At 53.2% G+C, this 23,622-nt stretch overlaps 1 protein-coding gene across 2 annotated transcripts in view; it reads left to right on the top strand.

Annotated features, from left to right (window-relative positions):
- The window catches only part of C7H6orf132 (chromosome 7 C6orf132 homolog), a 38,521-nt gene that overhangs the window by 2,607 nt on the left and 12,292 nt on the right, over positions 1–23,622 (top strand). Inside the window, exons 2-3 of one of the 2 annotated variants that reach the window (XM_021098693.1) lie at positions 10,019–10,125; positions 11,990–12,124. Coding sequence is in view for 1 of the 2 variants with exons in the window: in XM_021098692.1 (XP_020954351.1) it covers positions 10,019–10,125 (107 nt within the window). In the remaining variant the exon portion in view is untranslated. The remainder of the gene's footprint in view (positions 1–10,018; positions 10,126–11,989; positions 12,125–23,622) is intronic. The other variant, XM_021098692.1, reaches the window with a different exon arrangement.

Genomic DNA, 23,622 nt, shown 5'->3' with positions numbered 1-23,622 from the left:
GGCTGCTGAGAGGGTCCAGTCCCTCCCGAGAGAGAAATGGGGGCCTGGTGCCCTGGCACCTCCAGCCAGCTGCTGTCTTCTCCAGCGGGGCTGGAGCCCAAGGAGGCCGCTCCTCCCATCCCCCAGGGCAGGGCTGAACCTCCCGCTGACTCAGCCTGGTTGCACCACGTGGAGGAGTGAGAAGCAACATGCACCCAGCAGGATGGCTCTCTGGGGGTGTTCCCCAGGGCGCCTATGGGTGTGGCAGAGGTCTTCCTGCCAAACCGGACATGTGCTCAGAGGTGGAGAAGGGCAGGAGCAGTGCTAGGGATTCTGGAATGCGACGGCGATCTCAGGCTTCTGTCATTAAGGTGGGGGCTGGTTCCTCTCTGGACTTCAATCTTTCCCTTTTGTCAAATGGGCATGGTGTCCGGCCAGCTTACGGAATGACTGCTCAGGGCTTGTATAATAGCAGAGCTTTGAAAAGGCTTAAAAAGAAAAGCACTAAAGCAAAAATTGGCAAGTGCCAGGCCTGGCTCAAATCTGGCCCAGGGCCTGTTTTTTGTAAATAAAGTTTTATTAGAACACGGCCAGCCATGCCCCTCATTTGCATACCATCTGTAGTTGCTTTTGGGCTCCCGAGGACTAAGTTGGGTTTCTGCAGCAGAGCTGATGGGGCTCACAAAGCTGAAAATATTTACCAGCTGGCCCTTTAGAGAACAAATCGGTCAACTCCTGCGTGATTTATTATTAGCAGGTCATTTCCAACTCTGAGCACTTCCAGTCCAGGGCTGCTTCCAGTCCTCTTCCTGACAACTGCTGGAGACCAGAGGAGCCTAAAGTGTGCAGAGGCCATAAGGTCTCAAAGGGGTTGGGATTAGAGTTCCATAGGGTGTCTGAGTCTGGACAGTCTCTGAGATGCTGGCGGTGTCAGCCCTTGGAGAACAAGGGGTGGGATGGAGGTGGGAAAATCAGTGTAGGATCATGGAAGGGAATGAAGGAGGAGCCGCAGGCGCTGTGGCTGCAGCCCTGTAGAATGTTTGCACAGAAGTAGGCTGGGTGTAACAGGTAAAATGCAAACAGTCAGGTGAAGGTGGTGACGGGTACATTTTTCTTTAAAGGATTTCCCTAACATTTATCCGGTAACTATTAAGAATGGCTTCACTTAATGCAATTGCAATCCTAGTTAAGCCTCTGGCCTCCCTGCCTCCCCCCAGCCTATGCAAGGATCTTAAAAGGCCACCCAGTTGTTTTTTAAAAGCAGAGATATGGATCTTTGCAACGCTCTCGCTCTCATTAAGGGACTTGCTGCTGCAGTCGAGACAAGGCTGCCAGGCACGCTGGACCCCTCCCTTGCTTCTTGGATTAGTTGAGCCAACCTTCCTTACCTCCTGCCACCCCGCCCCAACAATAAGATGCCCTTCTTGCTGAGGTGCCTTGGGTCTTGTTCCTCCAAAATGTAAATCAGCTTTGTCCCATCCTTCTAAGGTACTTATTAAAATGCAGATTCCTGGAGTTCCCTTTGTAGCTCAGTAGTTGACAAATCCAGCTAGGATCCATGAGGATGCGGGTTTGATCCCTGGCCTTGCTCAGTGGGTTAAGGATCCGACGTTGCTGTGAGCTGTGGTGTAGGTCGGCAGACGTGGCTCAGATCCCCAGTTGCTGTGGCTGTGGTGTAGGCCTGTGGCTACAGCTCCGATTGGACCCCTAGCCTGCGAACCTCCATATGCCTCGGGCGCAGCCCTAAAAGAAAAAAGAAAAAAAAAAGTTTAAAATGCAGATTCCTGGGGGCCCACCTGGGGCCCACAACGTCAGAATTGCTGGGCTGGGATCCAGATTCTGGACTTTTCATCAGCTCCTCGGTGATTCTTTTATACAAGAGGACCTGAGAATCCTGGCCTCTCCTTCCCAGAGGGACTGGGCCATCCCTTTGCCCTGAGGCCTCCCTGCAGGTCTGAGTAAATGTGCAGGGACTGTCCCAGCTCCTTGTCAGGAGAACCCCACTGCTCCCTAAGGTGGCTGCTGCTCCCAGGGTCCCTGACCTTGTGTCTCAGGCCAGGCTAACGGGTCGGAAGCCATGAACCCCAGAGACTGAGCACGTATTTCTGTTCAGGGGCAGGCTGGCACCAGCCTCCCGAAGAAGAGCTGACTTGTGCGTGGCAGGGGTGTGAAGGAGACTTTTGTTTACTCCCATCCACAGAGGTGTGCTGTGGTTTGCTGGCAGCTCAGTACACACATACACACCCTCTCCGCTGCCCCATTATATAAGTTCCTCTTGTCCCCGTAGTTCACCTCAGAAAGCCAGGCCCTCCCTTGACCGCTGCAGACTGGCTCCAGGCTGCCCCTTCTCCCTGAGCCAGAAAATGGGCAACAACAACAATAATAATACAACCTTTTTTTTTTTTTTTTTTGTCTTTTTAGGGCCACACTTGCAGCATATGGAGGTTCCCAGGCTAGGGGTCGAATCAGAGCTGTAGCTGCCCGCCTACACCACAGCCACAGCAGCGCCAGATCCGAGCCGTGTCTGTGACCCACACTACAGCTCTCAGCAATGCCGGATCTTAACCCACTGCGCGAGTCCAGGGATTGAACCTTCGTCCTCATGGATGCTAGTCAGATTCGCTTCCGCTGAGCCATGATGGGAACTCTATTTTTTTTTTTTGCCATTGTTGTTATCATCAGTTATTCATTGAAACAGGCACTGTGCTAAAAACTGCATGTTTTCTCACCTGAGGAACACACTCAGGGGCTCAGACAGGTTAAATGTCTCAAAGACATTTCAGCTGAAGGCAGCTCAAACCTTGCCTCCCATCACCCAGGACCTTGTTAAGATCAGCTTCTGAGGCGGTAGTAGTGCACTTCGGACGAGTTCCCAGGTGAAGTCTAGCAGGTCTGGAGCCGTGTACTTTGCGTAGCAAGTCCCAGCCTGGAAGCAGAGGGTCCGTTTGCTGTGCTCCTCCCTCTCCTGCTTCCCGTGCCACAGTCCCCAGCTCCTCCCCCTCTGTCCCCCACTACCTCTACTCTGCGACTCCCTGCTCCAGCCCAGCCGAGCCCAGCCCAACCTTCAGCGTCCCCTCTGCCCTTGGACAAAGGCTTCTCTCTGGTGCCCGGGGTCAGGCTTGCTGGGGCTTGCTGGGACCGACCAGCCTTTTCAGGTTCCTGTCATGTGGCCCTATTACATTAGCAAGAAAGGGCCTCATCAGCCATCCGAGAGTTACATTCACATGGGGTCCCCCTGCTGCTTCCCTGAAAGGCTGGGGCTCCCCTAGGGACCAAGGATCAGTTGCCCCTCCTCCGTGGGGCAGAGGTAGGGGGTTCTGTTTTTGGGTTCTAAATTCTTCTGGTCAAGGTAACAAACTCTCCCAGCTGGAACCCCACCCCTTTGAAGCACTTGGAATTACATTAGCCCTGTGGCCAGTGCTCCTGGGACTATTTGGGGGCTCCTTGGAATTGGGGATCCCCACCCAAACCCCCGTCTCACCTCTGCTAGCTTTTCTCTCTCCTTTAATTTCGTCCCCCAGTTTACCCCTATTTGACAGGTGTGCAAACCCAGCCTGAGCAAGTGCTCCGGGAGGAGCTAGGCTGTGGCCTGAGATCTCATTCCTAGATGCTTTGATCTCTTCCAGGCCTCACCGGCCTTCCAGTCTCACTCTGGGAAGCAGGAGACCGAGGAAGGAGATGCTGGATCCCTGCATTTTTTCCTTGCTCTGCTGGCTGTCACCAGAGAGAATTGAATTCTAGAGTCAGGTCGCCAGGGCTCGAATCCAGGCCCCTTTTCCTCCCCGCTGTGGGACCTTGGGCAGGAGGCTTCACCTCTCTGATCCTCAAGTTTCCTCATCTACCGGATGAGAATAACCAGAGCGTTTGTGAAGGGGACTGTCAGGGGCACTTAGAGGAGCACCCAGCTCATCAAACCGCGTGTCACATGTCAGACATTTTAACCGTTCAGGTCCTGTCTAGTGTGGACCTGTCTAGGGTTGGGGGTGAGGGCTAAATCACCGTCCCAGACCTTAGCCCTCATGGAAATTCGTGCCCAGGCAGCTTGGGGGCTGGGGAGGAAGAGCGATCCGCCAGGCTTTCAACCCTGACCACTGTGAGGAAAGATGCTGAAGACCAAGTTAGAGGGTTCTCCTCTGGTGGGGGAGAGAAAGGAAGGGCTGGGAGTGAGGCGGCCGCTTGTGCCCAGCCTTCAGCTCCCCCAGAGCTGGCCATCCCCACTCCACTTCACACACACACACACACACATACCCAGACTGCAGGAACCAGGTCAGCTTCCTCCTGGAGAGGCATCGAGCCACAGGCTATGCGTAAGGCACCCCATTATTGGTACCCATAACCCAACACTGCAATTCGGGGGTACCGTCTGGTCCCTGGCACCACCCCCGCTCTGAGATGTTGGGCCAAGCCCACCCATCCTGGGCCTCCCTCTCCCGGTCAGGTCAGCAAAGAGGGCAGCCCCCATGGTCCAGACTCCGAAGGCTCCCTGACAAGAGAGCAAAGGGCTCCCACCACAAGCAGAATGGCCCAGCCTCCCCCCACCTCTGTCACCTGCCTCACCTCCTCCCTGGCCCTTCTTCCTCAAGAGGCAGCCGGACCCTCCTTCATTTCCCCGATGGAGGAGAGGGTCCCATCCAAGAGTGGCCAGATTATGTTGTTCACCCATCATTCACCAGTGACACAGCCCCATTCAAGCTCAGAGCCCAAACCCATGGTGGAGCGAGGTAGGGTGGGGCAGAGAGCACGCTGATGGTGTGACGAGAAGCTGCCCTCCCAGTTACTGAGCGTAAATTACCTGCCAGGTGCCGTGCGAGCCTTTTCACTTTGTCTTGTCCAGCCTCCCCAATATCCCCCACTGCGCACATTTACAAAGATGAGGAAACAGCCTCAGAGAGACGGAGAAACGTCCAGGGCCCCCGCTCTTTTTTTTTTTTTTTTTTGGTCTTTTTGTCTTTTTGTCTTTTTAGGGCTGCACCCATAGCATATGGAGGTTCCCAGGTTAGGGGTCTAATCAGAGCTGTAGCCCCCAGCCTATGCCACAGCCGCAGCAACTCGGGATCCAAGCCAAGTTTGTGACCTACACCACAGCTCACCGCAAAGCTGGATCCTTAACCCACTGAGGGAGGCCAGGGATCGAACCTGCGTCTCCATGAACACTAGTTGGGTTTGTTACTGCTGAGCCACTACAGGAACTCCCGGAGCCTCTCTTTTCTGACAGAGCAGCCCATTGTGTCTTCAGAGGGCAAGGGGGCCAGCCTCCCCTCTGTCCTCCGCTTCACCCCCTCACTGGGCCTTTCTTCCTCAAGAGACAGCCGGGCCCTCCTGCATTGCCTCAGTGGAGGAGCTGGCTGCTTCCCAGGAAAGGGCATTCTAGCCCTCCTGACACAGCAGTCCCAGCAGCATTCACCTACTTCCAAAGGAAAATCCCCAAAGCGAACCTATTTCATCTGTCTGTTTAGTTTTGGACTTTGACCTTGAAACTCAGAAAGCCCCAGCCCTGACCTTGACCTCTTAGAGGACCCAGCTTACGGTAGCAGCCAGACTTGCCTCACCCGCTGGTGTGCCTTGACCAGTTGGGAACCGAGCCAAGGTCAAAGGGGCCTGGGGAAAGCCTGTCAGGTTCTAGCCACATCTCTTTTGAAATCACATGCTTTTATCACCTTAAGGTTCTGGAGGTCAGAAGTCACTGATCTCCCGGGGCTGGAATTAAAATGTTAGCGATACTTTGTTCCTTTCTAGACGTTCTCAGGGAGAATGTTTTCTCGCCTTTTCCAACTTCTAGAGGCTGCCTGCCTTCCCTGGCTCCAGGCCCCCTTCCAACTTCAAAGCCAACCGTGGCCAGTTGAGGTTCACGTCCCACCCCTTAGGCTCTGCTTCTGTCACCGGATAGCCTTTCCCAACTCCCAGCCACACCTCTTAGAACTGAGAAATGGAATTGCAGCAAAGGAGTTCCCGTTGTGGCTCAGTGGAGACGAATCTGACTAGTATCCATGAGGGTGCAGGTTCGATCCCTGGCCTCACTCATGGGTTAAGGATCTGGCATTGCTGTGAGCTGTGAGGTAGGTGACAGACGAAGCTTGGATCCTGTGTTGCTGTGGCTGTAGTGTAGGCCGACAGCTGCAGCCCCAATTTGACTCCTAGTCTGGGAACTTCTATATGCTGTGGGTGTGGACCCAAAAAAAAAAAAAAAAAAAAAATTGCATTTCCAAGAAGTGCCTCCTTGGGGAGGGAGCTGCCTGGGCCCTCCACCCCTAACTCACCACAGCCACCCCCACTGCCCTTCCGTACGTATTCCAGATGCCAGTTGCTTTCTTAGAAAGGGCTCCCCCCGTTCACAACACCCACAAACCAACCAGGACAACAGTGCCCGGGGCTCAGGGCTGAGTCATGGAATCTGTGAGGGGTGTAGATGGCCCGTGTGGGGATCAGAGGGCCCTGGCGAAGATCTGGTTCTGCCCTAACCCGCGCTGGCCTCGGGCAAGCTGCGTCACCTCCAGCCCTCCCCAGCGCTGCTTCTTGGCCGGAGCCAAGCCTTTCCTGCGACTCACACCCCCATCCTCCCATCCTGTGAACAGCGGGATCAGGATTCCCCACTTTGGGAGCAGCGTGTCCCGGGGTTTAGAGGTCAGCCCCATAGCAGAGACCCCAGCTTCACCACTTACTCTGAGGCTTTGGGCAAGTAATTGGACCGCTCTCTGCCTCCGATTTCTCATCTGTAAAACCAGGATGATGATCGTACCAATTACGCGGGGCTGTGTTGCGAATTAAATGAATTAATAATATACGAGGTGCTTAGAATGGCCCTTTACAATTGTTCGGTAAAGGAGTTCCTGTTGTGGCGCAGTGGTTAATGAATCCGACTAGGAACCATGAGGTTGCAGGTTGGATCCCTGGCCTTGCTCAGTGGGTTAAGGATCCGGTGTTGCCGTGAGCTGTGGTGTAGGTCGCAGACGAGGCTTGGATCCCGAGTTGCTGTGGCTCTGGCGTAGGCTGGCAGCTACAGTTCCGATTAGACCCCTACCCTGGGAACCTCCATATGCTATGGGAGTGGCCCTAGAAAAGGCAAAAAGACAAACAAACAAACAAAAAACAATTGTTCAGTAAATTCTACCTAGGAGTTTCTTCATGGTCCAGTGGGTTAAGGATCCGGTGTGGTCGGTCACTGCTATAACTGGTTACAGCTGTGGCACGGGTTCGATCTCTGGAAACTTCTGCATGCTGAGGGCTCAGCCAAAAAGTAAATAAATAAATACATTCTAGTTATTATTATATTATTACTGCTATTAGAGTGATCAACTTGCTTGCTTCTAAAACTCCTGTGCACACAGTCGTAGTGGCCATTACTGTCGTGGTAACTCAGCTACAGAAAGGATGCTCGTAGATGCCACCCCTGGTGCAGAGATGAAATGAAATGATGAAAGGGAGGGCCTCGAAGCCTGACTGTTAATCCTCACCCTGCCCCAGTCCCATGGCAGCCACATCACTTAGGATCTAGGACCTTGGCGTCAAAACGGTGGTATCTAAAAAATGTCCTGGGAAAGCCTGGTGTCAACACACAGACGCTTAGAGGCCAGAGGGAATTGGGTGGGCTCTAGTAATAGCTGTTTGTTGTTTCTTTTTCTTTTTTCTTTTTTGCTTTTTAGGGCCGCACCCTTGGCACATGGGGGTTCCCAGGCTAGGGGTCGAATCGAAGCTACAGCTGCCGGCCTACCACAGCAACCTGGGATACAGCAACTCAGGATCTGAGCGTGTCTGCGACAGCTCATGGCAATGCCAGATCCTTAATCCACTGAGCGAGGCCAGGATTGAACCTGCAATCTCATGGTTCCTAGTTGAATTCGTTTCTGCTGCGCCACCACGGGAACTCCTTTCTGTTTGTTCCTGATTGGACCAAATCTGTACTTTTTCCACCTGCTCCTCAATCCCCGACCCACCTCCTGGCATCTCGGTCTCCAGCCTCAGGTGTGGAACCTGGCAGCCACAACCGGGGAATCGTGTTGGTCCAGAGTGGACAGGACAGGGCAGTGCTGGGAACTGGGATTTCCCAGGATGTGTAGAGCACACGGAAAACTCACCACATTGGCCCCTTTGAGAGGTGGAGACTCTTCAATGCACCGACCCTCTGCCTGGTAGGGCAGCACACAAAGGACTCTGTGTCCTGTTTCTGGGGTGCCCCTTGAGCCTCTGTGTCACCTTCAAGGCCTCAATTCTCACATAAAGGGCTGCCGCTGGAAGTGTAGGAATTTGGGGTGAATTCTTTCTGATCCCCGGACCTCCTTGACAAGCCCAATTTTTTTTTTTTTGGCTGCCTCACGGCACACGGAACTCCCAAGCCAGGGATCTGAGGCATAGTTGCGACCTACGCTGCCCTTAGGCAATTTGGGATCCTTAACCCACTCTGCCAGGCCTGGAATTGAACCTGAATCCTGGTGCTCCAGAGATGCTGCTGGGAACAAAACCGGATCCTTAACCTGCTGCACCACAAGAGAATTCCACAGTCTCCTTTGACTAAACGAATCCTTTGGCTTTCTTGCGTTCTTCTTCTAAAGTCATGTGCAAGAGGGAAAGCAATCACAGTTCATTCAATGTTCCTGTTAGTGGAACTCTGGTTAGTTGGAATTTTGGCTTTTCCCCTCTGGTTTTAGGAGAGGAAGAAGTCCTATAGGCCCTGGGAAATGGATGAAAGCCCTCCTTGATCACGACCCACGGAGTAGGGGGTCCACAGTGACCCCTGCCCCTCGGAGGTGACCTTGTGAACCTGGGGCAGGATGTGAAATTCTCATCAATGTGTATTCAGGGTCGCCAGGGGGATTGGTTGGGAAAATGTCAGTGACTCCTGTAGAAACAGCCCAGAGCACAAGCCCAGCAACTAGAAGAAGACAAAAATCCCGTATCACCTTCCCACAGGGGCGGGACCACATTTGCTGGCTCCCTAACGATGTGCAGGCCACACCTACGCCTCACTACGGTCCTTTAAAGCTGGTACCATCGTCACTCCCATCATACAGATGGGAAAACTGAGGCCCACGGAGATAGGTTAGGCGACGTGGCGGGTCAGTGGCAGAGCCGGAATTTACACCAAGTCAGGTGGACTCTGCCCTGCTGTTCTTTTGGCTCTGTCCTCAAGGGTGCATCAAACAGAACCACACTTCCAACCGTTGCTGGGTTGGGGGCTGAGGACATCTCGAGGTAGAGGAGTCTGAGTGGCGGACGCTGGGCCCCTGGGCGGCCTCATCTGCTCTGCTTGTTCCAGATTAGAAATTCAAACACTTCAGGGAAAAGCCAGCTTGTTTTCCTTCCTCTCTTGGAGATAAGAGAGGGGAACCGGGACCGAGCTCTCAAGGCCCCGGAAGGAGGGTCTTGTGGGAGTGAAGGCTCAGGACCTGCAGGGGGTGGACCAGTGGACCAGGAGAGAGTGGGCTGCGGGGCTGAAAGGCCCAGGGACGCTGCAGGGGACCCCGAGAAACCACCCCGAGTCCCTCCCAGTCATGCTTCAGTGGCCCATTAGCACACACCCCACCTGTGGGATCTTGTTATGTAAGAGGTGCTGGGCTGAGTCAAACGGGGGCCACTGCAGGGCCTGGGTTTCCTTATTGGGAATGGCAGGGCAGATGACATTTAGCTGCCCCTTGGGTGTTCCCTTCATGGCTCAGAGGTTAACGAACCCAACTGGGATCCGCGAGGTTGCAGGTTCGATCCCTGGCCTCACTTAGTGGGTTAAGGATCCGGTGTTGCTGTGAGCTGTGGTGTAGGTCACAGATGTGGCTAGGATCTGGCGTTGTCGTAGCTGCAGTGTAGGCCGGCAGCTGCAGTTCCAATTGGACCCCTAGCCTAGGAACCTTCATATGCTGTGTGTGCAGCCCTAAAAAAAAAAAAAAAAAAAAAAAAATCAGTTGGCCCTTGTAAATCAACTATAATAAAAAATTTTTAATGAAATAACAACCCAGTCCACTTCTAATAAATACAAATAAATAAGTAAATTCCGTTGGCCCCCATGCCTTTGACCTCCAGCTCATGGTGTCCCCTCACTTGTCACCTCCAGATGGGATCTATTATGGAGACAACCGATTTGACACAGTGAGTGAATCGGGAACCGCCACGCTGAAGGCTCGGCCAAGAGTCCGGCCCCTGCTGACGTTTCTTCCACTGGTGAGTATGGTCCTGCTCTGAGGTCTGAGTGTCTCCTCTGGACAGGCCACCTCGGCTGCCACCTACCCCTGCCCTGAGCTGAGTGGACATCAGCTTCCCCCTCTGTCCATTCTCTTCCTTCCTGATGCCAACCCAGGGTGGCTGCCGGGAGGAGGCAGGCTGAAGGCAGGCTGAGGCTTAACGGCAAGAGGGCTGGGATTAGGAGTGTCAGCTCCTCTGAGGTGAAACCTAAGGAGAGGTATGGGGAACTTGTGTGCCAAGACAAAGCGGCGGTGGGTACCTCCAGCTCAGCAGGATTCCGATTCCTCAATCACTGCTGGCTGCCTGCCCCATGCCAGGCCCTGCAGTGGTGCTGGGATTCAGAACTGACTCGGCCAGCCTTGCTCAAGGAGTTTCCTGCCCAGTGTAGGGGATGAATCAGTAAACAGACTCTTTGAACACAGGCCAGAGCCAGAGCAGCCAATCCAGCCAGCTGTGGGGGGGTTGGTCAAGGAAGACTTCCTGGAAGAGGTGACGCCTGAACTTAAAGGTTAAAGAGCAGTGACCCCTGGGAGGGACCGATTTGTTTGTGGGTCTGAAACTACCAGAAACCAAAAACACCTTTCTGGAGCCTGTGGTTGGGCTTGTGTTCTCTAACAAGAGAAAGAGACTCAAAACAATTGTTCTGTGACTGGTTCTATTTACCACAATGAGATTCCTGGGTTTTCTGGAACAGTCTAGACCAGCACCGTCCAGTAGAGATATAATGCGAACCTCATGTGTAATTTAAAAATTTCTAGAACGGCAAAAAGAAATAGGGGAGTTCCCTGGTGGCACAGCAGGTTAAGGATCTGGTGTCACCACTGCGGCTCGGGTCACGGCTGCAGTGTGGATTCGATCCCTGGCCAGAGAATTTCCTCATGCCACTGGTACAGCCAAAAAAAAATATAGGCAAAACGAGTTGAAAGATGATCATTTCAACCATTAATCAATGTAAAAAGATGAATGAGATGTTTTACATTCTTTCTCCCATTCTAAGTCTTCCAGATCTGGTGTGCCAGACTTAGATCCCATAGCCCACTTGCTTTTTTTTTTTTAAAGGTTTATCGGAATATAGTTTATTTACAAGGTTGTAATAATTTCTGCTGTACAACAAAGTGATTCCGTCATATGCATACACATATCCATTCTCTTTCAGATTCTTTTCCCGCAGATTATCACAGAATACTGGGTGGTTCCCTGTGCTGTACAGCAGGTCCCCATTGGCCAGTCATGCCATCCCTCACAGTGCATATGCCAATCCCACACCCCCTGTCTGTCACATCCCGCTTCTGACTGGCAACATTTCAAGGGTTCAATAGCCACTGGTGGCCAATGGATACTGTGTGCAGCGGCCCAGATTTAGAGCCTAAAGAGTCGATCCCTGGAGTTCCCATTGTGGCGTAGTGGAAATGAATTTGACTAGTATCCATGAGAATTCGGGTTCGATCCCTGGCCTTGCTCAGTGGGTTAAAGGATCCGGTGTTGCTGTGAACTGTGGGGTAGGTCACAGATGCAGGTTAGGTCCTGAGTTGCTGTGGCTGTGGTGTAGGCCGGCAGCTGCAGCTCCGATTTGACCCCTATAAAAAAGAGTCAATCTCATAAATCCTAGATTCACTACTGTCTGCGAGACCTGGATCTTGGCTGGGACAGTACTGTCACTGGGGTCATAGCATCTTATATGTCCATGAAGCTCTATTCTGCCTCAACGGACAAGGCACCTAATTCTGGTCTGAGTTTTCAGGGGCCCAATAGACCTCACAGGACCCCCATGCCTTCATCCCAGGTGCCCACAAGTTCTGCCCGGTACAGCCAGTCACAACCACCTCTCTCTCCCTGTCCCCAGGTTTTTCTGCTTGTGCAAACTCACCACCCAGACCCCAGGATTCTAGATGGGAGGGACAGAGTCTTCTCCTTGCTGTGTCCCCAAGGCTTGGATGTGGAGGACTGGGCACACAGACCTCTGGGAGCACAACGTTAAGTAATTTATTTTGTGCTTATAAAAGCCATTCATGGACATCACAGACACACATAGAAAATACAACACTTGGAGTTCCCATCGTGGCTCAGTGGTTAATGAATCCGACTAGGATCCGCGAGGTTGCAGGTTCAATCCCTGGCCTCGATCAGTGGGTTAAGGATCCAGCGTTGCCGTGAGCTGTGGTGTAGGTCGCAGACGGGGCTCAGATCTGGCGTGGCTATGGCTGTGGTGTAGGCCGGCCGCGACAGCTCCAAGAAGAACCTGTAACCTGGGAACCTCCATATGCCACAGGAGCGGCCCTAGAAAAGGCAAAAAGATAGAAAGAAAGAGAGAAAGAAAGAAAGAAAATACAACACCAAAACCAGAAAGGTATAAAGCAAATGAGTCAAGCCCTAACCTCGTTTCCAGAGATGCGGAAAGCTCTCAGGGGGTTGTTGCACCCGTACATGCAGATGAAATAATTTTGAGATTTTTCTGTCGCCGGAGGTGAATTCGGTTCTCTCCCTTCACCTGCCCCTAACACACATACGAAAAGTTACAGAGGTGGGCGCCCAGGGCTGACACACCCGTTCGCGTTCTGGTTGTTAAAATACTGAAATACATGACTGTTGCCCCTTGAGTGGCTCTCCCAGTCCTGGCTCCTCCCTCGGATCTGCACCAGCAAGTAAAGGGTTAACGGGGCACAGCGGACTTGGTTCTGATTGGCCGGCATCCTGTATCCCCGCCCCGACCTGCCCACCGTCTTTGGGCCCGTCACTCAGTCAGCACCGGTACCGGCTTTCTGCCCGCCTGCCTTCTGGTTTGGGTTCTCTGGTTTGGATCTGGTTTGGGTCAACTGGGGCATGAATGGGAGGCTGCACAGGGTCGGGGGTGGCTGCTGGAACTGGTTTGGCAGCAGTCCTTCCCCACCAGCCTCCAACCCCATCCCAGGACATGGGGGCTTCTCCCCAGGGGCTCCCAGCCCCTCGCTAGTGAGACTGAGGGATGAATGAATGCACCGTGAACCCAACCGCTAAGAGAGGCCTTGTCAGGCCCGCACCCAAAGCATTATACACTGGCAGGAACTGAACCCAGAAAGGGAAGATCACACCCGGCTTTTGGTTCCCCGCTGAGCAGCTGATGAGATCCTAGCCAGTGACAGAACTGTGTGATCGTGGCTGACACATGTGGGGCACTTACTGTGTGTCAGGCACCGTCGCACGTCTCGCACACGTTAACAGTCAGTAGAGCCGCCCTCTTGGGAAGGTGCATCCCCATTTTACAGGCAGAGACATTGAAACAGGATGGGGAAGTACCTTGCTGAAGGTCAGACAGCTCCTAAGTGGCAGAGCTTGGATTTTTTTTTTTTTTATTACTTTTAAGGCCCATGCACATGTCATATGGAGGTTCCCAGGCTAGGGGTCCAATCGGAGCTGCAGCTGCCAGCCACAGCCACAGCAATGCCAGATTGGAGCCTCGTCTGTGACCTACACCACAGCTCACAGCAACACCGGATTCTTGACCCACTGAGCGAGGCCAGGGATCGAACCTGCGTCCTCATGGATGCTAGTCAGATGCATTTCCGCTGAGCCACGAAGGGAGCTCCCAGAACTAGGATTCATAGCCAGGCTCCGGGGTCCAGGTTCTATTCAGGCCGTCTTACCTTCCCCTCTGCCATGACCTAGAGGCTCTTTTCTTCCTTCCCATCACCAGCCGCCGGAACCGCGTGCATTTCCCTCTCTGAACCCCTGCCCGGCAGCCAGGGCTTGCGGGACACCAGGGCTCTTGCCTCTTTGAGGTCAGAGACTCCTTTGAGAGCTTGGTGAGGCTATGGGCCACAGATGCACAATTTTGCCTACAATTCAGCAGTGGGGTCTCAGGCCTCTGGGAAGCCCACCTATGATGCACCTTGAGATTAGGAACCCAGCCGGCCCGTATCCCAGGGACATGTTTTGCTGCAGATTCAGATCACAAGATAGAGAGCTGCTCCCGACATGGTTCCTCACTGGCTCCTGAGTTGTGGGGAATCCGACTCCTTTCCTTCAGGCCCTGGGCTGGGTCTTCGCTTTCTTCTAGCTGGTCCAGGAGGCCAGGCGAGTGAGAGGCAGGAGGATAGGACCGGAGTGGGTGTGGGTTCACACACAGACACCCGTGCACACCCCGCCCCCCAGCCCCACCAGGGCAGGTGGGGAGCCGGGCCGAGGCCCAAGCCCTACCTGCCACTGTCCTAACCAGCTGGGCCTTGCCCCTCCCTGTCCTCCCTTCCCACGCTCAGAGGGCACCTCCCAGGCAGGCCACCCCAGGGCAGGGGAGGCTCAAGGCAGCAGTACCCATGATGGGCCCATGCTCTTCCTGGAGCACCATCTGGGCTGGGGCTGTCTCCTGAGTGCATCGTCACTGTCAGCATCCCACATGAGCCCAAGGAGGCATGGGTGTGAGAGGGAGGGCAGAGCTCGGGGGAGGGGACAGGGTGCACAGCAGCAGGTGCTTCTGCCCCCTTCCTGGAGCACCCTTACTCTGTTCGAGGTGACAGCGCAGAGGACAAAGGAATACATTCTCAGGCAGCCAGCAGCCCAAAGCCAGTTATGAAAAAGACCTTGGGGAGTTCCTGTCGTACCTCAGTGGTAATGAACTGACTAGTATCCATGAAGATGCAGGTTCGATCCCTGGTCTCTCTCAGTGGATTAAGGATCCAGCGTTGCCGTGAGCTGTGGTGTAGGTCTCAGACGTGGCTCGAATCCCGTGTTGCTTTGGTTGTGGTATAGATTGCAGATGCGGCTCGGATCCCACTTTACTGTGGCTGTGGTGTAGGCCAGTAGCTGCAGCTCCGATTCGACCCCTAGCCTGGGAACCGCCATATGCCACAGGTGAGGCCCTAGAAAGAACAAAAAAAAAAAAAAAAAAAAAAGAGACCCCTGGGATCCCTCATTGGCTGGGGCAGGATCTGGATCGATCCTCAGATAAGTGGCACCAATCCTGGCTCTGCCACTGGGGTGCTGGGTGGCTGAGGGCCAGGCCTTTCCTCACCCATCAGCGGGGGTTACACCAGATGTCCACTAGGTTTTCCTCAGCTGTGACTTTCTGTGTTAAAATAACTCGCTAAAGAAGGGGCAGGAGGTGGAGTTGGCTCCTTAGAGGCCCCCAGAGATGCCAGAGCCCTCGGAAGAGGATGGCACTCCAGGCACCAGGACCACCACCTCTTCCTGCCCTGAGAGCTCTGAGGAACTGTGTTAGAATCACAGACTTCAGAGTTGGGGGTGTGGTGGCAGTGTGGACGGGGAGCTTGGCACTCACTAGAATGAGAAAACCGAGGCCACCCAGCTCATTAGAGGTGGAGACAGGCCCCAAGTCTGGGTCTCCTCCTCCCAATCCAGTCCTGTCTGCATCACTGTGGGCCTGAGCCCGGAAGGATGCCGTCTCCCCCATTTCCTTCTGCCTCCAAGGGGAAGCCCAGCCCAGAGCTGAAGCCAGCGCCTGCCCTTAGCTTTTGAGAGCCGAACTGATGGATCAGCTGGCGGTGGGGAGGTTGTACTTCTTTCTGGAGCTGCCTGTGGCCCCACCCTAGTCTGAATCCAGCCATCTCCAGGGTGATGCATACGAGGAATTAAAAATTAAATGCCAATGTGGCAAATATGGGGAAACTGGCCAGACAGGTCCCCAGGGGCGCCTGGGGCGGCGAGAGCTCCCTGGGTCACCCCACCCTCTGAGTCAGGCAAGCCTGGCTGTGCCTGAAGACGTGTCAGGCTGGGCCCTGGGCAGGAAGCCCCGCCTGTTCTGGACCCCCACCCTCTCTTCCTCAGCTGCTTAGAAGAGCAGCCCGAGTCAGAGGGATTTCTCCTTTCCACTTTTCCACGCCCTGCCACAGGGGCTAGCTCATCTCTGAACTTGGCCCTGGCTCCCTTTAGGGCTGGGGTTCGAGCTCCTTCGGGTGTGCTGGAAAGGGCAGTTATTATTAGCTTTTGAGTGATTCACGTGGCTGACGTTTGCTGGGAGGGCGTGGGAGGGGGAGCTCCACGTGTTCCTGTGGGGGCGGGTGTCAGAAGCCTGCAGCCAGTGTACACCATATACGGCCAGTGTACACGGCTGCCTTCCCACCGCAGCCCCCGCCTCTGCCCACCTGACTCCTCCCCTCACAGTGAGGCCTCAGCCGGAACCTGCAAAGCTCCATCCACACCTGCATCTTCATCCACAAACAGGCACCCCTTGGCCACCCTTGGGCTCAGGGAGGTGAGCTCCCAGCTCCCACTGCTCTCAGTAGAACTGACCAGGCAAGAAAGAAACTCTAGAAGTGAGCTCGAGGCCGTTTAAGTCAGGGATTCTGACTTCTGATTCAGGTTTGGTGCCTGGAGCAGGGTCGAGAAGGGGGTGACCCCATGAACTCTTTGCCCTGCAGGGAATCAGAGCAGGGCCCCCTGTGGCTCAGAGGCCAGGGCAGAACCCTGCTAGACTGGGTCTAAGAGCAGTTCTGGGATGGCAGGCTGGTCCAGATGGCTCACTGGTGGCATTCTCTGTTCCCCAGAAAGGGGTCGAAGCCACAGCAGAGGGTGGAGGCTGGGCAGGGAAATAATTGAGCTCTTTTTTTATTTTTTAAATTTTTTTGTCTTTTTATGGCTGTACTTGTAGCATCTGGACTTTCCCAGGCTAGGGGTCGAATCTGGAGCTGCAGCTGCCAGCCGACACCACAGCCACAGCAATATGGGATCTGAGCCACATCTGTGACCTACACTGCAGTTTGTGGACTATGGATCCTTAACCTATGGAGCGAGGCCGCAGATGGAGCCCACATCCTCATGGTTACTAGTCAGGTTCTTAACCCTCTGAGCCACAACGGGAACTCTCAGGCTGTTATTTATTTATGTTCTTTGTCTTTTTTAAGGCTGCACCCATGGCATAGGGAGGTTCCCAGGCTAGGAGTTGAATTGGAGCTGTAGCCTCTGGCTTATATCACAGCTCACACAACGCCAGATTCGAGCCGAGTCTGCGACCTATATCACAGCTCATGGCAACACTGGATCCTTAACCCACTGAGTGAGGTCAGGGATCGAACCTGTGTCCTCATAGATACTAGTCAGATTTGTTTCTGCTGAGCCACGATGGGAACCCCCTGAGCTCTTTTTTAAAATGCTCACCAGTTCCCAACTTCAGAGAAGCTGCTGTGTGGGTAACACACTTCCTACCTTCACACAGCCCCCCAGAACCAGGAAACAACCAGCTGGGCTTCACTTGGCTGGGAACCTTGGGTGCCCAGAGAGGTTTCCTTGTGGCTCTCACTCTGGGGGTGCCCTGCTCCCCCAGCCTACAGAGCGCTGTCCCCAACCCCGCCTGGCTCTGACTCCGTGTCACCTCCCTCACCCCCTGCAGCTCCACACCCACCCTGAGGTGCCCCAGCCAGGCTCCTGGAGGAATCTGGTGAGGAAGATTGCATCCCACAATGTGTCGCTAAGACTCAGACTCAGACATTGTGTTGCTGAGACTTGGGCCGGTGCCCAAGGTCAAGCATGAATGGCCCATTGGCCCAGCCCCTGGTGACCCACCCTTGGGGTTTGCCTGGGTTCCGAGGAATCCCAGGCATGAGGATGTGACTGTCCCAGGCACAGGGAGGCCAAGGGGACAGGGCTGGGGCCAGGAGTGGGGTGAGTCCTGTTCCCTGAGCCCTTGGTGGTGCAGCTGGGGGCTAACGGTGGGCTCTGGTTTCTAAGACTTTAACGGGGAAGCAACCTCATTCTTGAATAGTGAATACGTTCCTCCTTTCTGCCTTCCTTCTCTCCTTCCTCTTTCTCTTTCTCTTTAACTCTGAAATGTTCCTGCTTCAAAGGCCCATAGGGGAGGAGTTCCCGTCGTGGCACAGTGGTTAACGAATCCAACTGGGAACCATGGGGTTGCGGGTTCGATCCCTGGCCTTGCTAAGTGGGTTAAGGATCTGGCGTTGCTGTGAGCTGTGGTGTAGGTTGCAGAAGCGGCTCGGATCCCAAGTTGTTGTGGCCCTGGCGTAGGGTGGCGGCTGTAGCTCCGATTAGACCCCTAGCCTGGGAATCTCCATATGCCGTGGGAGAGGCCCTAGAAAAGACAAAAGGCAAAAAAAAAAAAAGCCATAGGGATTCCCGGGGACCTGACCCTGACCATGGAAAATACCCATCCAGTTCTTCAACCAGCCAGCCAGACACATGCTAGGGGCTGTGCCCGGCGCAGAGTGTCCATGGACTCAGCCCACTGCTTACCCCTGAGATGTGCTAGGGGATCGAGAGCCTGAGGAATTGCCTTTCCTCAGATGGCAATGGCGACCCCATCTTACAGATGAGAAAACTGAGCCTCAAAAGGCAAGAGAGGGAGTTCTTGTCGTGGCACAGTGGAAATGAATCTGACTGGGAACCATGAGGTTGCAGGTTCGATCCCTGGCCTTACTCAGTGGGTTAAGGATCTGGTGTCCGTGAGCTGTGGTGTAGGTCCTAGAGGAGGCTCAGATCCCATGTTGCTGTGGCTCTGGCGTAGGCCGGCAGCTGTAGCTCCAGATTCAACCCCTAGCCTGGGAATCTCCATATGCCACAGGTGCAGCCCTAAAAATAAAAAATCTAGAGAGGGACACAATTCCTGACCACTGACCTTGTGTCAGATTCTGTCTTTGAGACAATGGAGTTAAATTAAGATTGCCAATCAGGGGAGTTCCTGCTGTGGCTCAGTGGTAATGAACTTGATTAGTATCCATGAGGATGCAGATTCGATCCCCAACCTCACTTAGCGGGTTAAGGATCCGGTGTTGCTGTGACCCTCAGTGTAGGTCACAGACTCGGCTCAGATCCTGCGTTTTGCTGTGGCTGCGGTATAAGCAGGCGGCTACAGCTCTGATTTGACCTCTAGCCTGGAAACTTCCATATGCTGAGGGTGCAGCCCTAAAAAAGACCAAAAAAAAAAAAGATTGCCTATCGGATCTTCCTGCCTATAAAATTCATGCTCTTTCCACTTGATTACAAAAATTAAAAAAATTAACTGTTGCATTGGGTGTTTCGTTAATTATGAAGGAAACAGAAGTTCATTGTTAACTGAAAATAGAGACAAGTATAAGGAAGAAAAAAAAAATATATATATATATATTCTTGGAATAGCGCTTCCGCCCCCAGCCTTCTTGCCAACTAATCATTGCTGGGTGACTTTTCAATACACTGGGCTGTGATGGATTTTAAAGGGCTGCTTGTCTGAGCTGGGAAGCTGGCTTGCAGCCCTCTGTGAGGTGGGTGAGGTGATGCTAGCTCCTGGGTGTTGTCTGGGTGTGGGGACAGGGAAGGGCTGAGGCCCAGTTTCATGCGGGGTGCCCCAGCTGGCAGGGCCAGGGCTAGACTCTGCCCCAGGCATTGAGGGAGGGCTGCTCTGCAGCAGAGTGTTGGGAGTGGCTGTGGCGGTGGCCGAGGCTAAGCAGGGAGGCCCCCGAGGGCTGGCCCAACAGAGGTGCTCAGATGCTCATTTGCATATTCTTGTCATTGCTGTCACCCACAGGTTGACACACCCCTGTCTTGATGAAGTGCGTCCTAGGCAGAATAAGAGCAAGAGCAAGGCTTTGGAAGCCTGAGAAGATGTGGGAATGAATCCCAAGCAGCTGCAGTGGTTCTCGAGGGCTGGGGAAGCGGGTGCAGCCAAATGATCTAGTGCCTTTTTCAAGCTATTCACCCACCCCCGGAACCTCCAGATGCTCCCTCCAAGGGGTGGTCTCTCTGCCATTCTGAAGACCCCTGCTGCAAGGAGCCCATTTGCTCAGAAGTCAGGTCTCAGGTACAATGGCGAGAAAAAGAAAAGAGCATGGAGCCCAGAATTTGTGCAGCAGGTGGGAGAACGTGGCAGTGGCTGCAAGAGGGACAGCTCAGGAAAGGTCTTGAATGCATGTGAAGGTGTTTGAGTTTCAGCCTCTAGACCAATAGAAGGGAAGGGACCTGCTCCGAGATGCATTTTAGAAAGAGCATCCTGGAGTCAGGCTTGAAGAATGCGGTAAGGCAGAGGCCCTGGGAGATCATGGCAGCAGTCTGTCTGTTGGTCTGGGTGAGAGACAGGACTTGACGTAGGGCCTAGCTTGTATGGCAGGAAGGAAGGGACTCAGGAAGTGCCTGGCAGAGCCAGGTGACAAGCTGGGTGTGCAGGTGATGACCAGATGCCTGGAAAGACAGTGATGCATAACCAGCTGTGGGTCTTTGGGCAAGTTACTTAACCTCTCTGTGCCTCATTTAGCAATCACACCTATCTTGTCTCAAGCTGTGAAAAGGAAATGAGTTAAGAGATGGAAAGCACAGGAGTTCCCGTCGTGGCTTAGTAGAAATGAATCTGACTAGCATCCATGAGGCCACAGGTTCGATCCTTGGCCTTGCTTAGTAGGTTATGGATTCAGCGTTGCTGTGAGCTGTGGTGTAGGTCACAGATGCAGGGCTCGGATCCTATATTGCTGTGGCTGTGGTGTAGGCCAGCAGCTACAGCTCCAATTTGACCCCTAGCCTGGGAATCTCCATGTGCCCCTGGTGCGGCCCTAAAAAAAAAGAGAGAGAGAGAGATGTTAAAAAAAAAAAAAAGGAAAGAAAGAGCACATGGTACAGAGTAGGTGCTGAGCAAGTAGCAGCTCTTATTATTATTGTTGAGGTTGGGAGAATTGGGGATGAGAGAAGGAGGTGATGTGGGATGCTGGCTGGGGTCTGTCCAGCGGAGGATAAACGCTGGCTCCCTCAGCACTTTCTCTTTTGTTCTTTTGTTTGCTATGTTTTGTTTAACTTTTTCCATTGTAAAATACACATAACATAAAATTTACCATTTTAGCCATTTTATTTTATTTTTTTATTTATTTTGTCTTTTTGCCATTTCTTGGGCTGCTCCTGTGGCATATGGAGGTTCCAAGGCTAGGGGTCGAATTGGAGCTGTAGCCACCGGCCTACACCAGAGCCACAGCAACGAGGGATCTGAGCCACATCTGCAACCTACACCACAGCTCACGGCAACGCCGGATCCTTAACCCACTGAGTGAGGCCAGGGATCGAACCCACAACCTCATGGTTTCTAGTCGGATTCGTTAACCACTGAGCCATGACGGGAACTCCCAAGCCCTCTTCTTAAGGAGGTTTTCTTTGCCTCAGTTCTCTAAGGCTCAGGGAGGCAGATGTAGAAATTCAACTCTCGTGGAGATGGATGCTGTTTACACCTGTGCATCTGCCCACTGAGATCTGTCACCATCCAGGGCACTTGATACCAGCTGCCTGGGTCCCCATGGTGAGCAAGTGGAGTGATGTAGCTTCTGGGTCTGTTTTTCTAGGACTAGCATTAAAATGAGGTTGTATTTGCCTTCTCTGAATCCATGCCAGCGTGAGGGCTGGCAAGGTGAGCCAGCAGAGCCTGGGGGGTGTGAGGGGTTGGAGTGGAGTTAGCTGTGGCTTGAGGATGCTATAGTTCAGTACAGGGGTGGGGGTGGGCCTCCGGAAGGGGTGGGCCTGAACTTTGATATCTGCCCCAAGCCTGATGGAGAATGGAGTGCCACGGCACCTCAAGCATTGGGACACCCCTGTGTGTCGGGGGTGGAGGGGAGGACCTGAAAAGCCTGAGCTGCTGTTCCAAGGCTGCTCAGGAGACAGACTTCCATGCTGTGGTCTTTGGTGTCTAAAACATTTTCAGAGTCAAGATCAAAGATGGGGAGTTTCTGTTTGGGCGCAGCGGAAATGAATCTGACTAGTAGCCATGAGGACACAGGTTCAATCCCTGGCCTTGCTCAGTGGGTTAAGGATCCGGTGTGGCCATGAGCTGTGGTGTAGGTTGCAGACGTGGCTCGGCTCTGGCGTTGCTGTGGCTGTGGTATAGGTCAGCAGCTACAGCTCCAGTTCGACCCCTAGCCTGGGAACTTCCATATGCTGCGGGTATGGCCAGAAAAAAGCAAAAAAAAAGAAAAAAAATTTTTTTAATTTAATTTATTTATTTTTTTAAATTTTTTTGTCTTTTGTCTTTTTGTCTTTTGTTGTTGTTGCTGTTGTTGCTATTTCTTGGGCCGCTCCCGCGGCATATGGAGGTTTCCAGGCTAGGGGTCCAATCGGAGCTGTAGCCACTGGCCTACGCCAGAGCCACAGCAACGCGGGATCCGAGCCGCGCCTGCAACCTACACCACAGCTCACGGCAACGCCGGATCGTTAACCCACTGAGCAAGGGCAGGGACCGAACCCGCAACCTCATGGTTCCTAGTCGGATTTGTTAACCACTGCGCCACGACGGGAACTCCCTAATTTAATTTAATTTAATTTTAAAAAAAGATCAGGAGCTCCTGTCATGGTGCAGCGGAAACGAAATCTGACTAGGAACCATGAGGTTTCATGTTCGATCCCTGGCCTCACTCAGTGGGTTAAGGATCTGGTGTTGCCGTGAGCTGTGGTGTAGGCCGGCAGCTGTAGCTCCAAATCGACCCCTAGCCTGGGAACATCCATATGCCATAAGTGCGGCCCTAAAAAGTGGGGGGAAATAAAGATCAAAGATGGAATGGGCAGTAGGACTTCCAGCCCATAAAGTCCCTCCATCTTCCTGGTCCACACATAATTATACGTAAGCACTCTGACCCAGAAGTTGCTTCTAGAATCCCAGGCAGCTCTGCTTTGATTGTTCACAATTTTTTCACCTTGGTGGGCAGAGATTTAGAAGCTGTACTCCTTCAGCTCATACTGGCTTCCTGGGTCTTCACTTGATCTCACAGTGGCTGCCAAGCAGGAGGTATTATCTCGTTTTCATAGGTGAAGAAACTGGGTCTCAGTGATTTGCAGGAAAGGTGAGTTGGGCAGCCTAGGTTTGCTCTCAGGCTCTGTTAAAGGATCGGAGGTACCATAGTGCTGGCACACAGTAGGTGTATAAATGGTAGTTTAACGTCATCATTGTCGCGGCTCATCCAAGCTCATGTGCATGGGCAAAATCCAGAGCATGAATGGAACGCAAAGACTTTTGATGATAAGACCCTGGGTCTTTCTACTTTCCAATTACGTGCAAAAGAGTAATCGGCGACCTCAACCCTGGCTCCGGAAGGCCTGGCCTCCATCTCAGCAAAATCAGAGTGTGCATACTTGATAGGGGTTATGAGACAGTCCGTGATGAGTGTATGTATGCGTATGCGGTGTTTCAGAACGTCTCGGGTGACACTCCTTGGATGAGTTGGCCCCTGTCCCTGCCCCTGGTTCAGGATCACTGGGTTTGAAAGATGTTAAGAACAGATGTGTGGGGGGAGTTCCTGCTGTGATGCAGCAGAAATGAATACGGCTAGTATCCATGAGCATGCAGGTTCCATCCGTAGCCTCACTCGGTGGGTTAAGGATCCAGTGTTGCCATGAGCTGTGGTGTAGGTCACAGACATGGCTTGGATCTGGCGTTGCTGTGGCTGTGGCGAAGGCCAGCGGCTGTAGCTCTGATTCAGACCCTAGCCTGAGAACCTCCATATTTCATGGGTGCGGTCCTGAAAAAGCAAAAAAAAAAAAAAAAGAACAGATGTGTGGCCGTGTGAGTCAAGTAAAGGCAGAAAAAAAACTCTAGAT

The sequence above is a fragment of the Sus scrofa genome, chromosome 7 (genome assembly GCF_000003025.6).
Source record: "Sus scrofa isolate TJ Tabasco breed Duroc chromosome 7, Sscrofa11.1, whole genome shotgun sequence".
NCBI lineage: Eukaryota > Metazoa > Chordata > Mammalia > Artiodactyla > Suidae > Sus > Sus scrofa.
The sequence above is the reverse complement of the archived record's forward strand: the minus strand, read 5'-3'. Positions and strand labels throughout refer to the sequence as shown.